Source organism: Mesocricetus auratus, unplaced genomic scaffold (assembly GCF_017639785.1).
Source record: "Mesocricetus auratus isolate SY011 unplaced genomic scaffold, BCM_Maur_2.0 Super-Scaffold_100015, whole genome shotgun sequence".
NCBI lineage: Eukaryota > Metazoa > Chordata > Mammalia > Rodentia > Cricetidae > Mesocricetus > Mesocricetus auratus.
The window spans coordinates 38379912-38396368 of NW_024429198.1; the positions used below are offsets into that span (position 1 = coordinate 38379912).

Genomic DNA, 16457 nt, shown 5'->3' on the forward strand with positions numbered 1-16457 from the left:
GCCTTCAATGCCTCAGCAGAAGACCCCCAAAGGCTGGAGAGAGAAGAGCTGCGGCTGGACATCCTCCCGGCGACGCTGCTCGGACCTGGTGCTCCTGGTGGATGAGACTGGCGACTGAGCAAGCCCCTGCCGCCGCCTTCGCTGTCGCCCGCCCAGTTGTTGCCGTCGGTCCGGACCAGTCCCTGCCTTGCGCCTTCTGCCGCCCGGTCCAGATCGGGTCCAGGCTTTGGGCGCCCCGGGGCTCGCCCCGCGCCTGCCGCCGCCTGCGCGACGACTGCCCGCCGCGTCCTCCTGACAGCTGCGGCGGCGGCGATGATGCAGAGGAGGAGGGTGCTGCCGGCGGCAATGCTCATGGTGGCGGTCGGCGCCCGGGTGTGATGAGAGCGTCATGGTGGAGATGCTGGCTTCGAGGTGGTGAGAGAGCAAAGGAGGGCGAGAGCCAGCCCAGGGCGGAAGATAGAACAGTTCCGATTGCGATCGCTTTCTTCCCTCTCTCGCTTCCCTCCCACTGTATTTTGCCCGTGGTTTGCATATTTAAAATCTCTGGACTCCATCCTCGCTCTACCAACGAAGTCTCTCCGTTTCTAAATGGAATTAGTGGAGATCGGAGCCTCTGGTGTAACGCACAGACATGATCTATGGACGCAGTTTGTTTCACAGTGAGTACCTCTCCAGCAGTGCCAATCCGTTCCCGAGGTGCTGCCACCTCGCCTCTTGGCCCCATGCGCTGGGGAAAGCCCTGGCAAGCACTCCACCCAGACCCCGCAGTCCCTTGGAGTCTGGGGCAGATGTAAACTTTCGGTACTGCAGCATCATACAGCCTGGCGGGGGCGGCGCACAGAGTGGCGCTGGACCTCAGAGTTGGTCAGGGAAAACCGTCTCTCCGTAGGCAGGCTCTCTGGGTGGTCCAGAGGAGCATGTTAAAAAGTAGACACGTGCAGTAGGTGCTGGGCCCCAGAGAGGACGCAGGTGGCCACAGAGCGGGAGTAGGATTGATCCTTGCTGGGCTAGAAGGAATAATCCTCCTTTGTGGGGTTCAGGGGTTGATGGGCCCACCTTCTATTTCCCAGGTAAACTAGAGCACATCTGAACCCAAGGCTTCGGGTAGAATACATCCCAGTCTCTTGCTCTAAAGCTCTGATTCTGCTTGCAAGTATGATAAAGCCCGGGGGCTGAGGCGGAGACTACTGGAGGCAAACAGGTTCAGAAGTCATCAAAGGCAATGTCAGAAAATGTTTGGTGGGAATGTCATGTTATGAAGCAAGGGCTGGTGGGCTAAATCTGTGCCACTTTGTTAAGAGATCTTTCTTAATCCACGAATTCAGCACTGCACAGGTTCTGTGTGTGATTCCATCAAAATAGGAAAAGCAGAGTGAGGCCAGGTATACACACCGATGTGCTTGGAGCTTCTTCATGCTTGTAGCAGCAGAGGGAGTTAAAGAATTACAGCAAGTTAAGAAAGACCTACACACACACACACACACACACACACACACACACACATACACACATACACACACACACACACACCACAGGAACAATCTTTGAATTTTTGGTTGTTTGCTTGCTTTTTTTGTTTTTTAGAGAGGGTTTCACTATGTAGCCTTGGCTGTCCTGGAACTCACTCTGTAGACCACACTGGCCTCGAACTCACAGAGATCTGCCTGCATCTGCCTCCTGAGTGAGTGGGGGCATTAAAGGCATCCGCCATCACAGTCCTGCCCAATCTTTGCCCTGTCCAAATTATAAAGTATTGCAGTTGATAATTACCCAATCCTTAATGTCAAGGCTCAGATAATTTTTCTCAGAATAATGATATGCCTTAGGTAAGAGGATTGATTGGTGCCCCCCACTCCCTCTCCCTAAATTAGTTTCAGCTGGAAATGCGCAAAGGAAGAGATTTTATGTAATTGGTCATAATAACTAATAAAAATGAAACAGGAGAAATGTCGGTTATTATCAAGACCAGATTATTTTTGTAACTCTTTTCTAGTTTCAGGTTTCTCTAGACATTTTTGAGCGGAGGAAGAGGTAAACAGAAGTTTAGATCCTTGTAGGAGGGCAGACTTATTGCTCAGTGCAGACCAGTCTCTGACTCTGAACTGACTCTATAGATACCTCAAGAAACCCCCTTTTCAAAACTGTTGTCTGCTTCTGGATGGTAGTCAACTCAGAATCATAGTTCACGATAGAAATGATGAATTTTTTAGCTGGAGAATGTCACAAACAGGACTAGTTGGTAGTTTGTTTGTTTTTTCCTTTTCCTACGAACAAACATACAAAAGCTAAACTAACAAAACAAACAATCCCTTTCTGTAGCTCTGTTTCAATGCCAGGACCAATTCACTTTGATCTTTTTCTCGAACTCCCACCCAGCCTCTTGTCATAGGCTTTTCAGAAATGTTTATGTCCTTATGTCCTACAACCCAAGCTTATTCGCAATAGTTAGGGTGGGTCATGGAGATTTGGCTCTTTGCTTTTCCCTTCTTCCTTCTACTGTGGCCCTCGTTTTCCTCTAAAGACCCAGAAAAAGCTCTTATCATAGGGTCCTTTACTGCAGCAAGACCTGGGACCTCCTAGCAGTCTGTGTAACATTTGCAGAATAGCATTTTTCACAGCTTTGAAGAGTTTGGATCTCATTCATTCTAAACAGGAATATTTCCTTATGGGAGTTCCACATTTTACTTAAAACATTTTGAATTAGATTTCCAAAGTTCTGAGTCACCTCTGTAAGGATTAACAATGATAAAATTATTTTACTTTGGTATCACCTTATTTGCAAATTGTCATATGGTTTTACAAGGTTTGGTCATTTTTGGTGTGAATATTACATTTCTGATTGTTCTTTCTCTGTTACAGTTATAGCAAGTTTAATCATCCTCCATTCTTCTGGAGCAACCAAGAAAGGAACAGGTGTGCTGCTTTGTATTTTTTTTAAAATTCTAATGGAGACTTCTGTGTTCTCCAATTTCACCATACCCATTCCAGAATATCTGGATATCACATAGAGTGTATAATTGACTGTCTTTGGCTAAAAGGCTATCTTGAAATTAATTTACTAATGGATATTATGAGAATGTCCTCTCTATTTTTGGTGTTATAAAACATTGGATGACAGACCTTTTTAAAAATTTTGTTTTGTTTTATAGAAAAACAAATCACCTCAGAAACACAGAAGTCAGTGCAGTGTGGAACTTGGACAAAGCATGCAGAGGGAGGTGTCTTTACCTCTCCCAACTATCCCAGCAAGTACCCTCCCGACCGAGAGTGTGTCTACATCATAGAAGGTAAGAACAGGGAGATTGCCAAGCTAGGGAGACAAGCCAAAGCCTGGCCTTCTCTAGGCCCTGCATGTGTGATGTGAACAGAGATATTACAAAACTGATTTTGGAGAAATTAGCACAAGTATTACTGAGAAAATAACTATAAGACTAGAATCAGGCTAATTTCTGAAATTATTAGAAATGGGTTATGAACACACAAATATATGTAAATGAAACAAGAACACAACCTAAAAGCTCTTTTCCAGCAATCCAAACTATAATTACTATGTACTTGACAATGTCAATTTGTGGCACTTAGGAAACTAATATTTTACTGGTTTAATAATTATAATAACTGACATGTTTGTCAGTGTTTTCTTCAATGTTATCAAGTAACAGCGAATCACATGAATGGTAAAGGTGTACAGGTGTACTTGCAATCATGTTTCCTAAACTTTCATTTGAATGGTATTTAGCTTTTTGTGTATTTGCAAATGAGGCGATCATATTTTCAGGTCAGTCAAGGTTCTAACATGAAGCTGTCATCCATTTTGCCAACCTGAAGGACAAATAGTACTTTAAAAAAGACTCACACTTCTGAATATTTTCCATTTCTTTTAACCTTGAGCCATCTCTCTGTTAAATATAAAGAGAGATTTTAAAATGTGTAAACATGTCTCCCAGTGATGAAAGCAAAATTTTAACTATTAGTTCCAAATAACGTAGAACTTGTCTATACCATGTACAACTACAGACTAAGTTATGGAAACAATAATCTGTGACTACATATTGACTACTCATAAACTAGAGTTGCATTCACAATGTACATACGTCAAGAAAGAAAGAAAGAAAGAAAGAAAGAAAGAAAGAAAGAAGGAAAGAAGAAAGACAACATCAAAAGAACCATCTAGCTCCTATTTCTCTGATTTGAGGGGCCATGTTTAGAAAAATTTCAGTCCTATTTTCATCCATAAGTCAAGAATCTTTCTTATCCTTTTGCACTGTATAAATGTAGGGATTTTTTAAATAGAAAATAACCCAAACTATGTAAGTTTTCATGTTTAAAGGATAAAGCAAACCAACTTAAACACGTATCTGGCAGCTTGGACCTCTAGAAGATGGAAACATTGACTTTCTTGTTTGAAATCAGCTGTTATATTCTAATCAAGACAGTATTAGACATTTAATAGTTATATGTGTTAAAAATGTATTATAAACTTTTCAAGAACTCACTATATACCAAAACATTTACTTATAGGTAGGTGCTTTCATTTTATTAATTAGGAAAAGGAGGCATATAGAAATTAAACATCTTGCTAAACTCAAAATACCCATATTTGAGAGAACAAAGCAGAATGTGTTGCCTGTGAGTTCTGCTTCTAGTATATTATTTTGGCATCTTTACATGTACTGCTAGTCTTGAATGTGATCGTTTCCATATAATCTTTTTTAGTTTTGTATTTTTATTAAGGACAAAATAAATAGAGAGGATGAACAGAAATTCCCTTTACTATTAGTATGTTTTTAATTTGAAGCCATCTACAAACACTTCACATATTCAAATGATGTTATAGTGACTTTTTATGGATTTGCTATCAATCTATCAATTGTTGCACAGAACTTACAAGATACTAGCCTTATGGTACTGTTAATGTGACTGGAGGTGTTTGAGTCGATCCGGAGCTTTGAGGTTTACATAGAATTGCTGGGGCAGGAAGAAGAAGAAGAAGGAGAAGGAGAAGGAGGAGGAGGAGGAGGAGGAGGAGGAGAAGAAGAAGGAGAAGAAGAAGAAGGAGAAGGAGAAGAAGAAGAAGAAGAAGAAGAAGAAGAAGAAGAAGAAGAAGAAGAAGAAGAAGAAGAGAACTGCTATGATGTTTTCCTACGTGATTTATGTGTACTTTGGTGGTAGTCCTCATTTTTTACAGAACACCTTGTACTAGAGTGCAGAGAAGTGGTAAGCTGGGATACTGGCCTACTACACAGTTCAAAAGAGGAATAGGTAGGAGGGAGATGATCCTAAAATGGAGATCTGTATTCAAGGAGCCAAATCTATCAAAATTCATAAGGTCACTGTAGGCAATGGAATATCACTGAAAGAACTCAGAGAACTATTGAGGTGAGACTTCAGTAGGAAAGTAACGGAAGGAAAAGAATGCCAACTAAAGAGCGATCGGGGATGGCCAAGTAAAACAGAGAAAACCTGAACTAAAGATATTGGCAGTGGCGACAGACAAAAGGGAGGGAATGAGGTGTCTTTAGGATACTGAAACTAAAGTGACTGGGTGGGAGATGATAAAATGGGGTTTATAGAATGCTGATGTGGTCAGTGTTGTCCGCTAGAGAGAATAAATGTGTGGGATTTTAGTTTAATGGAGAGATCTATTCTGGTTCTTCATATGTATAGTACATAAATATAGAAATTGCTAGGGAGGGCTTCATATGAATAAAATTATCAGGAGGCATTCAGAGCACTAATATTTCAACTTACTAAAACATGGATGTCTGGACTTTCCCTAGAATGCTGATTTCTTTGGAAGTAGAATCTCAGGCACTATCTGATTTTAAAATAATCTCACTGTGTTTCAGAAACACCCAGTGCACTGGAGTGACATGAATAAAGAGAGGCTGGGGGATATTTCTGGGACATAACATGTTGGGAATGGACAGGACAGGGAGACCTGAAGGGCTCTCAGAAGGACCTGCAGATGAGCAGAGCAATCAGTAGAGATGTCATGGATCTGGGCTGATGTGGATGAGATACAAGAACCAGTCAGTCTCCAAGTGTTACAAGAAAAAAAATGAGGCAAACACACATATGTGTTTCTAGTATGAAGAAATTAAGAGTCTTCTTGTGACTTTGGATGAGTGCAGTGATTAACACAGTGAGGGAGAGAAACACCTCCCAGTCAGCAGAAGATTAAGGGAAGAGAGTACTTGGGTGAGGGGAGTTGGAAAGGCACAGTAAACAGGAGATTTTTAAAAAGAGGATAATTGTTCATATTTATCTCTAGAAGAAGTCATTTGATCAGTAGAAAACAGGTAAATTTAAAATTGCAAAGAAAAGGATCATTTTATTATTGCTAACACAATGTAGAATGCCTAAGAAGGTATTCTTAATGAAGGATTGCCTAGATGAGGTGAGTTTGTGGATATACCTGTGAATGGGAAGACCCATTCTGAGAGTGGAGGGCACTGTTTCCTAGCCTGACTCTACTGTAAAAAGAAATAGCCATTAGTTAATTGCTCTCTGCTCCTGTGGCTATAATGTCACTAGTTGATTCAGGTTCTTGTTGCCTTAATATTCTCCCACAATGAAAGAATTGTGAGTTAAATAAACATTTTCTCATTCTGGCTGCTTTCACCATACTATTTTTTTAATAGCAACAAGAAACAAAACTAAGAGGAATAAATACATGGCCTAGTTGCTTAAGATAAGACAAGTTGTGCTTAAAAAATCAGGAAGCTCTCAGTCATGAAATGCAATATCCTTTTATGAATTTCAGATGGTATCAGCCAGCACTCCTTTTGATAAAAGAGGTACACTGCATGTATATCAAGCGAGTGTGCATGGGTACCATATCCCAAGAGGCTGAGGGATATGGAAATCTGAAGGAACTTTAGTTTCAGTTGAATGTCAGCTAGGATGACTAGAATTAAGGAATCTGTGACGTTAACAAGTTGACAATTAAGAAAAAGTGAGTCTATGGAATTTGCTGGCATATTAGTTTACTTATACCACAACCACCCATTTGTGCATCAACAATAACAACTCTGGGTAGCATGTTCAGTTTTTAATGCTATTTTGTATTTTCTAAAATTTAGATTGTAGGACTTTGTAACATGAGCTTATGGGTAGTTAATTTAAGCATTCTGGGTGAAAGGAAAATCAACTGTACATACATAACATGATTCTCTGGAAGCATCATGATAGCATGCTGTTAGAGAAGACTGGAGTGTTTCATTTGTACATGTTGGATAAAGTGTAGGTCATAGAAAAGTGAAGAAGAGAATAAGTGTATTTTTAACACATGATGGCTGTATTTTTCCTGGTAGAGGATACAGGTGGATGTATGTTGACAGATGGCACATCGAATGCTAAATAAGTTTGCTGAAGACAGTACTCTTGGCTTGCTTTTCCTTAGTCATATATTTGTAGCTAAAAGAAAGCCTGGAGCCTGGAGCCTGGAGGTGTTGCATACCTTTAATCACAGCACTCCAGAGGCAGAGGTAGTGAGTTCGAGGGCAGCCTGGTCTGTAAAGTGAGCAAGTTCTAGGACAACCCAGATGTTACACAGAAAAACCCTGTCTTGAAAAAAGTGATGCCTAATATGATGAAGTAGTTTATTTTCTCTTAAAATCTACCTGTAGCTTATCAAAGAGCAGATGGACATGAAGGCTTATAGCATAGAGTACAGTGTAGAAAGAACTCAGGTAATACACTTAATGCTATGTTTATAACAGATCCCTTCTCTTAAATATTTAGTTTATGTTTGGAGAGTAATATGCTGGGTAGGAAACACGACTTCACAGATAGTTTTAAATGGTGGTTTCAAGTTTGAAACTTTTAAGCATTTAATGGAAATTCTCTCAACTCTGCCACAGCTCCTCTGGCTGTTCACTTTGGTAATATATACCAATGTCAGATAAAAAATGTCGCCTGAGTTATAAACTTCTCTTTAGAGACGGTAGTGAGTTGGGAATGTTTATACAGATTAAAACTATTTTGGAGAATAATCTTAAAACATAAGCTGATCTGTGCTTTTGATTTTAAATTTTAGAACTGGAGGGCAATAAGTTTATATTTTATTACAATTCTCCCGTTTTTAAGTAATCACATATCTCAGTTTTATATAAATCTTGACATACATGTCTGCACAAGTTTAATTTTTAGGTCATCAGTGGTGGTGATCAATATGCCTTTAAGAAACAGTGGAGCTGGCTGGGTGGTGGTGGTGCACTCCCAGCACTAGGAGGCAGAGGCAGGCGGATCTCTGTGAGTTCGAGGCCGGGCTTGACCGACAGCCCCCAAAACAATACAGAGAAACCCTGTCTCGTAAAAAACCAAAAAAAAAAAAAAAAAAAAAAAAAGAAAAAGAAACAGTGGAGCAGGGTAGGAGGCAGTCAGAATGGTTGTTGATCACATAGGCAGCAAGTTTTGCTGTGCCCAAGATTTGGAAGGCTTATTCCATGCAGAAATCCAGGTAGCAAGGAAGCTCTTCTAAGAGGCTTCAAGGAAGCAGTTGTTCCAGGCCTGAATACATAGCTACTGATATTTCAAGCAATGCTATACCAATTATAGAGTATCCTGGCTGAGTGTAACAGTAGGAATTGCTGTTACTACTGTTTTGGTCATGAAAGGAACAGTGTGAAGGAATATTAAAATATGTACTACTGTGGTGACTGATATGGTTGCTAGGCTCATCAGATTCTTCTGTTTTCCAGAGAGCTATAGAAATATTTATGAAGGTTAACTAATTTTTATTTATTCAACATAATGTTGAAAAACTACACAATGACATATATTGTGTTTAAGTACTAGGAAAAAAAAGTAAAGCAAGTCCCTGTCTTTAATGAAGAGACTAAGGGGAGAATTTCCTCTGAACAAGAGGAAATTGTATAGGAGAGCTGGAGATGTGAGTTAGCTGTGGAGCATCCCCTTATCATGTTTGAGGCCCTAGGTTCAACCACCTGCACAGAAAAACTAGACGAAGCAAAAGCAAACAATAGAAAACAAGCAAATGAAACCCTCCCTCCATAAAGAGGGGTTAAACTTTGGTGGTCTAGACAGGAAAAAGAGGGAGCAAAACAAATGTACTCCAGCTGCAGGGCATGATGGGTTAGAAATCAAGATGTGCTCCAAGTACCTTGAGTTTTGGAGATCTGAGGTGATAAGATCACACAAGTGGGACTTTCTCAAGGCCCTTATCTGTCAAGTGCATTGGTCTGTAGTTCAGCTGGTGAGACTACCACTGAAGTTCAAGTGGAGAATGATGAGATCACATTTGATTTCTGGGGTCATTACCCTTAATACCTTGTAAATGCACTTGGATCTAATCAAGACACCTGGTTGCAGCTACTTGAATGGTTACATAACTGCCTGGGGAATAATCCCTGAGTGTTTCTGGCATTAAACCTAAACACTGGAGGTTATAAGAACAGACATAACTACACCCCTTCACCTTCTAACATGAGTTAACAGCATTGCTAACGTGGTGTTGGTTCCATGTTAGGTGTTTCATGTTAAAATAGTGTTTTGTGCACTGTCATCAATTTTAAAGGCCAACTTTTATGTGTTCTCTAGTGAAAATATCTCTAGAATGCTAAGCATCTACTTTCTTTGTACATCCATATAACTCTTCTACAGAGTTCTATTGAATAATATACAAATAAAATCTCCTGTAAAATCTGTTAATAAGCCTCAAGATTTAAGAAACTGCTTTCTACATATTATCTTACTTTTGTTTTCCACAGCTGCCCCAAGGCAGTGCATTGAACTCTACTTTGATGAAAAATACTCGATTGAACCATCTTGGGAGTGCAAATTTGATCACATTGAAGTACGAGATGGGCCTTTTGGCTTTTCTCCAATAATTGGGAGGTTCTGTGGACAGCAGAATCCACCTGTAATAAAATCTAGTGGAAGATTTTTGTGGATTAAATTTTTTGCTGATGGCGAGCTGGAGTCGATGGGATTTTCAGCTCGATATAATTTCACACCTGGTAAGTAGAAGCTTGTCTTCAAAACCTTTTTCTTAACTCTCCCCTTTTACTTTTCTTTTTTCACAGTAAAAATCTTTTGTAAGATGTTAGTATTTTTCAGTGAAATTTCAACTTATGTTTAGAAAAAATCCTATAACCAACTTTGTCTATGCTTCCCAAATTCTGAAAAAAAGAAACTTGAATATTAGCTACCATAAAGTAGGCAAAAAATGGGTGAGCACTCTGTGTGGTCATCAGGAACACAACGAATTGAATTGATTTCCATTACATTGGCATGTGTTATTTGACAATGTGTAATATGGGGATTGATTGTAGGTAGGATCTCACTAAACTTGAAAAGACAATTGTAATACTATAAGGATGTTCACTAAAGTAATGTTAAAGAACTTGAGAGTACATTTGTTCTGAAAATGATTATTTATAAGAGAAATGTATCCTTATGTAAAGTAACCAAATTTCTTTTCAAAAATAGAAATCTTTCAGAGGTTTAAGGAAATGAAAATTGAGGTCTGTGGGAGTTAGTAGCTCATTCTAAGGTCTAGCTGGAAATAAAAGTAATCATAAAATTACTCAGCTTATGTCAATTTTCAACAAATATTCAAAGAGTTCAGTGATACTGATGGGCTCAATTTATGAAACTTCATCTTTCATTACTACCAAAATATATTATCATATTTTTCTATCTGTAAGTCATTCCATATTCATCAATTGATATCTGATTAACTGAAGCCAGGTTTTTCTAGTTAAAGAAAGTCATTCAAATTATGAGCAACAAATGACGTTGCATGTGATGTTTTGCTTTGGTTATAATAGGCAACAGGAAGCACAGAATATAGGGAAAATCTTTGAAGCTAATATTTCATGTAATAGACGCAGATGACTGAAGGATGCTAAGTGGCAGAGTGTTTGCTTAGTCTGAGAGAGGCCCTGGCCTTAATCCCCATTACTACAAAAGAAAATAATTGCACAGAAGGAGACTGCATATAAATAGGGCTTTGTTGAACAAAAAGTTCACAACTTTGAACATAATTGACATATGATTTAGGGTTCGTTACATTATGACATACAGAGTTTGTTAAATAATTCAGATATCAAATGTGACATGTGGATTAATGTTAGGCATTATAATAGTTCCTGATAATACTATGTGATTGTGATTATTGATCACTTTTTATTGACTTGGAACTGCACATAGAAGCCATGGTTATTTCATGTCCTACAATAAATCTAATTTGGCATGTTTCAAAAAGGAATTAACATGTATGCTCTTTTATCTAGCACATTATTTGTTCTGTATTTTTAAATGTGCACTTTTGGGTAACTGACGATTTTGAATATAACTTGTAACCAAAGATGCTTACACGATGAATGGTTTTACAAGGATATTTGCACTATGAGTTTGTTGATTGTGAACATAATGTCTAGGGTTTGAAAGTATCCTGTACTAAAGATTGTCACAACAGTCAGAACCTTTTCTCAATATGACAATGTCCTTCACACTATGTGCTTCTTTTGGCATAAGTGTAGCACCTGTCCATTATCCCAGGGTTTCAGAAGTCATAGTAAGACCTAAGTGTTAGTTATTTCTGTGGGTGTGATACATTACTTTTATCATCAGGGGTAACTCAATCAGAAGGAGCCCCAGAAGAAAAACCTCAGAAAGATATACGGAGTTAACAATGGACTCAGGTATCTGGATAGACGAGGGTAAATGCAAAAGAGAATCTCCTATTGGCATAGGACAGACAGTAGGACCATAAGAAGCAGACCTGCAACATTTTTACGATGCCAGAAGCTATAACAGCAAAGGTCTTGTCACTGTTCAAAGCAGTCAGCAGCAGAATGTATGGCTGAGGAAGCAAGGTCAGTGAGGGAGTAGACGGAGGGCGGAGCTTCGTGACTGCTCAGCTTTTCAATCCTGAGCCGGTCTGCCTTCCTTGTCACTTGGTTTTAAATTTTATTTTATAGTTTGACTTACGTACTGCACTGGGGAAACTGAGGAAGGAAGAGTTCCTCTGTTTGATTCCATGTTTCTAAGTATAAAGCTGTGTATAAAACATCTTGTCACCAAAGTAGAAGCAGAGTGGAGTAGAAGGGCCAACTCGCCAGCTCTAGGAATGGAAGCTGGGTCAGCACAGGGGACACTGACTTTAGGGCCAGGCAAGGTCTCCAGGTATGGTTTTATGTTTTCTTTTTCATCCTATTAACCTTAGATATAACCAACATTATTTTTTTATCTTTTACAACATTATTTTGTAAAAAATAAAGATAATATTTTTCAGAATGGTTTAAGTCAACCAGCATATAATTATGAATTCGAAGTTTTTGAATGTTTGAAAGATCTCAATTGTTTCAAAGCTAGTAAAATTGCATCAGCTCTGGCCTTGAGAGATGGCTTAGTGGTTAAGAGCACCGGCTGCTCTTCCAGAGGTTCTGGGTTCAATTCACAGCACCCACATGTCATCTTACAACTGTCTATACAGCTCCAATTCCAGGGTATCTGGTGCCCTATTACAGACATATATGCAGGTAACACACAATTTCATTAAAGTAAATAAAATCATTAAAATGAATCAGATCATATGTTCCTTATAAATAGGAATATTTTGATGTTATTGGGAAAATAAGTGCCCTAGACAATTTCAAAAGTGTACACTCTGTGTCTGCTTTTTGTGGTCTTTGTATGTGCACTAAAACTATGAAAAAGTAGTCCCTATGCCACATCACTTTTTGTGAGATTATTTATTTGGACCAAGGCTTCTATAGGAGGACTTATAATATATGATGCTAGTCACAAAATATATCCAGGAAGAAATATTTTCAGGAAACTCAGATGACTTATCCTAAGTACCACAATCTAAAAATCTGAATTTTAACATTGAAGTCTGAAAAACTTGATTTCCATGCACTAAAGTGAGTGGATATTTATTTCCTAGGGTGAATCACATTTATCAAGCTAACAAAATTGACACACATATACATGTACATTTCTATGCACATATCTGTCTATACAGTAAGTCATATGTGTTTATCCATAGACATAGCACATCAATACGTATACAGATGGGTACATATTAGTATCACAGAGTGCAATGTTTCCTTTGTCAGCCATTCCTGCATATCCAGATTACCGTCAGGGGATTGCATGCATGGGGAATCTTTGAAACTGAGTTCCATAACTGATATATTTAATGACACTCAGCTAGAACTTGGCCTTTTATTACTAAAATGTGGATCAAGTTTTCCAGTGCTGCTTCAGAATTCAAACTCCCATTGGCTCATTCTCTTATCATCTCCTTTCTTTCTGGCTTCCTGCTTCCATTTTCCCCTTACTAGCTTGCTACTTTGTGTCTTCACTCAGCTCCAAAATTGTTTGTTTCCTAAGATCTGAGTGTTTGGCATTTGTAATCACTTCAAAGAATAAAATAAATAGTCCTTTCATCTACAGCTCCTGCTGGCCCTAGTGTCTAGGCTTTTGAATTCACAGTGATGTCTGAAAATCAGTCAACCAGAACTCATGCATGGAGAAGGAGGATAGGAAGACAGCCTACAAAAATACCAGGGAAATGGTGTTGAGGAAGGTGTTCTGTTTTTCCTACCCATTTTAATGGTTCTTTACTTTTAGTTCACTGATGGTTATTTTTGGTTCCTGTGTCGTCACTTAGGTCTTGAGTACGGGGATGAATCACCTGGGACAGTAGACTAGAATTACTTTCAGAATGGGAAATAATCAACTAGTTCAATTTCTAGGGTTCACAAAGGACAGAATGAAGCTTAAAGAAGGAAGGGCCAGTGGGCCCATGTTTCTGAATACTTCAGAAAGGATTATTAACACAGGAAGATTTCCCTTGCATCCTATGTGGTGAGTGGACAGCAGCCATGTAGTGCCTGTGTTCCAATAACAGAGCTAAGTGGTCCTGGCTGGGTGTGGTGGCACATACAAATAATCCCAGCACTAAGGAAGCAGAAGCAAATAGGTATCTGTGAGTTCAAGACCAGCCTGGCTTATATAGCAAGTTCTAGGCCCTTCAGGGATACACAGAGAAACGCTGTCTCAACAAAAGAAAATTGGAACCAGAGCTAAGTACTAACATATGAAAAATATTTAGTGAATTCAACGAGAAATCATATTAAACATATAAACATGTGTACTTTCAGAGAACTGTATTATTTTCTCATTTAACAAGTTGTGTCATTCACACTATTTAAACTGAGCAGTACAGAAACCCAAACACCTAGTAAGCCTTGACTAAAACTGTGACAATATACATCAAATTCATAAGAATGGGTACCCCGAGGCATGGAATGGCAGACAAAGGAGTGTTCTTAGAGCCAGACAGAACCAGAATAAAAATTGACATAGTTTTATCAGTAAACTTAAAGATCCTTCTAAAATGTTTTTTTAATTTTTGGTATTATTTGTGTAAACAAACCATTTAAAATAAAAATATAAAAAGAAACTATGGCAAATAGTTTTAACCGGAGAACATTGTCTCTCCTACATTTTTGTAAATTCAACCTAAGGAAAGCATTTTGAGCAGGAAGTAACAGTTCCCCAGCTGCCTTCTTGGAGTGGTTTTCTTCTTCACTAGAAACTTTAACTTAAACAGTGAAACCATAGCTATATGTTTGGAACTCTAAGATCAGTGGCACCACCCAGGGACTCTTTAATCCATCAGAGTGTAGGAAAACATCCAGGAGGTTGTACTTCCAGAGAAGGCAATCTTTGCTTCCTTCAATGACACTCAGATTTTGCTAATCTTCTATTTTACTTTCTAATGAATAAAGGTGGTATTTTTTCCTGTTATTTTCTGACCAAGAAGGGTAAACATACAGAATCTTCCACTTTTGATGATTTTTTTCTGTACTATTCCCTTGAGAAGTTACACACATCCTACTAAAGCAGCCTAGCTGAAGGACTGTACCTCACTGTCACAGAGGCGAGTTTGAGGTAGGCACTCCCATTGAAGTGAGTGGAGTTTTAAATACTTGGGATGATTATGATACTTTGTACTTAGTTAGCACCTTTCATCTGAAGAGCTCAAAGTCTTAGGGGCAGTAGACTGGCTCCTAGCCTTTCTCAAATTGCATGGTGAGTGACTTCAAAGAGATTGTGAAGAGTACACTGTGGTGCAGAGGTTTAAACCAAGCATTTCAAGAATATCTCTGTGCTCAGTAGATGAAATGCACTATTAAGTAGAAACAACCTTGCATTTAATGCTGTCTTAATTATTTGGTGCAACTTTATCCTCCTGGAGTAAGTGAATATTCACTTAACTACTGTCAAAGTCTCTGAATTTCCTTTAACAATTTAGATTTGCTAGTTTTTGAGAAATTTATAGTATTTACATAATCTTCACACCCCCTACTCTTTCAAATTCATGACCAATTCTTTAATTTTACATGTGTGTGTGTGTCTATGCTCCTAGACATATAGCTACACACATATGTAAATATACATGCAACCTGCTGAGTACATATAATATTGCTTTTATGGGGAGAGTTTTAGGCTTATTCAGGAGAAGACTGATTCTTCTTTCATTTATAGATAGATAATTACAGTTCTGGTATATATTGTGATGTAAAAGAAAATTCTCTAAAGATTAGTTTAAATTTTACCTAAAATGATCTTTGCAAGTCTAAGATTTAAAATAAAAAACCTTTTTGACGTAGAAAGTGAATATAAGATAGCATTATGTTAGATAGTGTTATCTTTCAAACTATTGTGTTTAAAATGTTGACCCAAACTAGTCTCATTTCACCTTAGAAATGGCTGTGAAATGCAAACTTTAAGGAGCAGTGTTACATTTCTTTTTGAGGCATATTTTCTCAAGAAACAAAATGCAAAACTTGAAGCATAATAACAAATTTTAAATGTAGAGCAGGTAGCATTGATGAGACTCACTTTTTCAGTCTCTGCTTCTCACTCATCCAGACCATTCACTGGTCCATCTCATCAATAGTTTATGGAGGACTCTTGCTGAGAGATGGGAGAAAGTCAGAAGGAAGAAATTGCTGTTTCTTCTAGGTGGGTGTTCAGGAGAGAACTTGAGAGTGGGAGAGAGACTTTCCAGGATTAGCTCCCATCTGTGCAGAGAACACCAAAAGCAAAATAAAAGAAAGAGAAGATTGCTGAGCCGTTTCCTGTACAATAAAGATGTTGTCAGTTTTTCTTCAGGATAGCCAGTGTCCAGGTGCAGGCCTGTTGTTTGCAGTTATTCGGTGGTTCAAGGCTGGGAGAGTAATAGTTTGGAACATGGTACATCCTATATGGGACCACAGAGTTTCCAACATTGTTGTGTATCTTCTTTGGATTAGAAAAAGACTTTGGGATTTCTTTCACCCATTCCTTCATAAAACAAAACAAGAAAAGAGAGGAAGTCACCAAAAACCACGTGGAAGTCCATGATCTCTGTACAGCTGATTGTAAAGGGCAAGGAAGCTACTTTTGCAGTGTTATCAAAGACTGCAGAC

General features: G+C 38.7%; 1 protein-coding gene across 4 annotated transcripts in view; it reads left to right on the forward strand.

Annotated features, from left to right (window-relative positions):
* The first annotated feature begins 520 nt into the window (after nucleotides 1–520).
* Nucleotides 521–16457, forward strand: part of Neto1 (neuropilin and tolloid like 1) — a 113935-nt gene continuing 97998 nt past the window's right edge. For all 4 annotated transcript variants that reach the window (XM_013124683.3, XM_005065391.4, XM_013124685.3 and 1 more), the window contains exons 1-4: nucleotides 521–659; nucleotides 2860–2913; nucleotides 3150–3287; nucleotides 9735–9983. In XM_013124683.3, the coding sequence (XP_012980137.1) occupies nucleotides 632–659; nucleotides 2860–2913; nucleotides 3150–3287; nucleotides 9735–9983 (469 nt within the window). In that variant the 5' untranslated portion in view covers nucleotides 521–631. The remainder of the gene's footprint in view (nucleotides 660–2859; nucleotides 2914–3149; nucleotides 3288–9734; nucleotides 9984–16457) is intronic.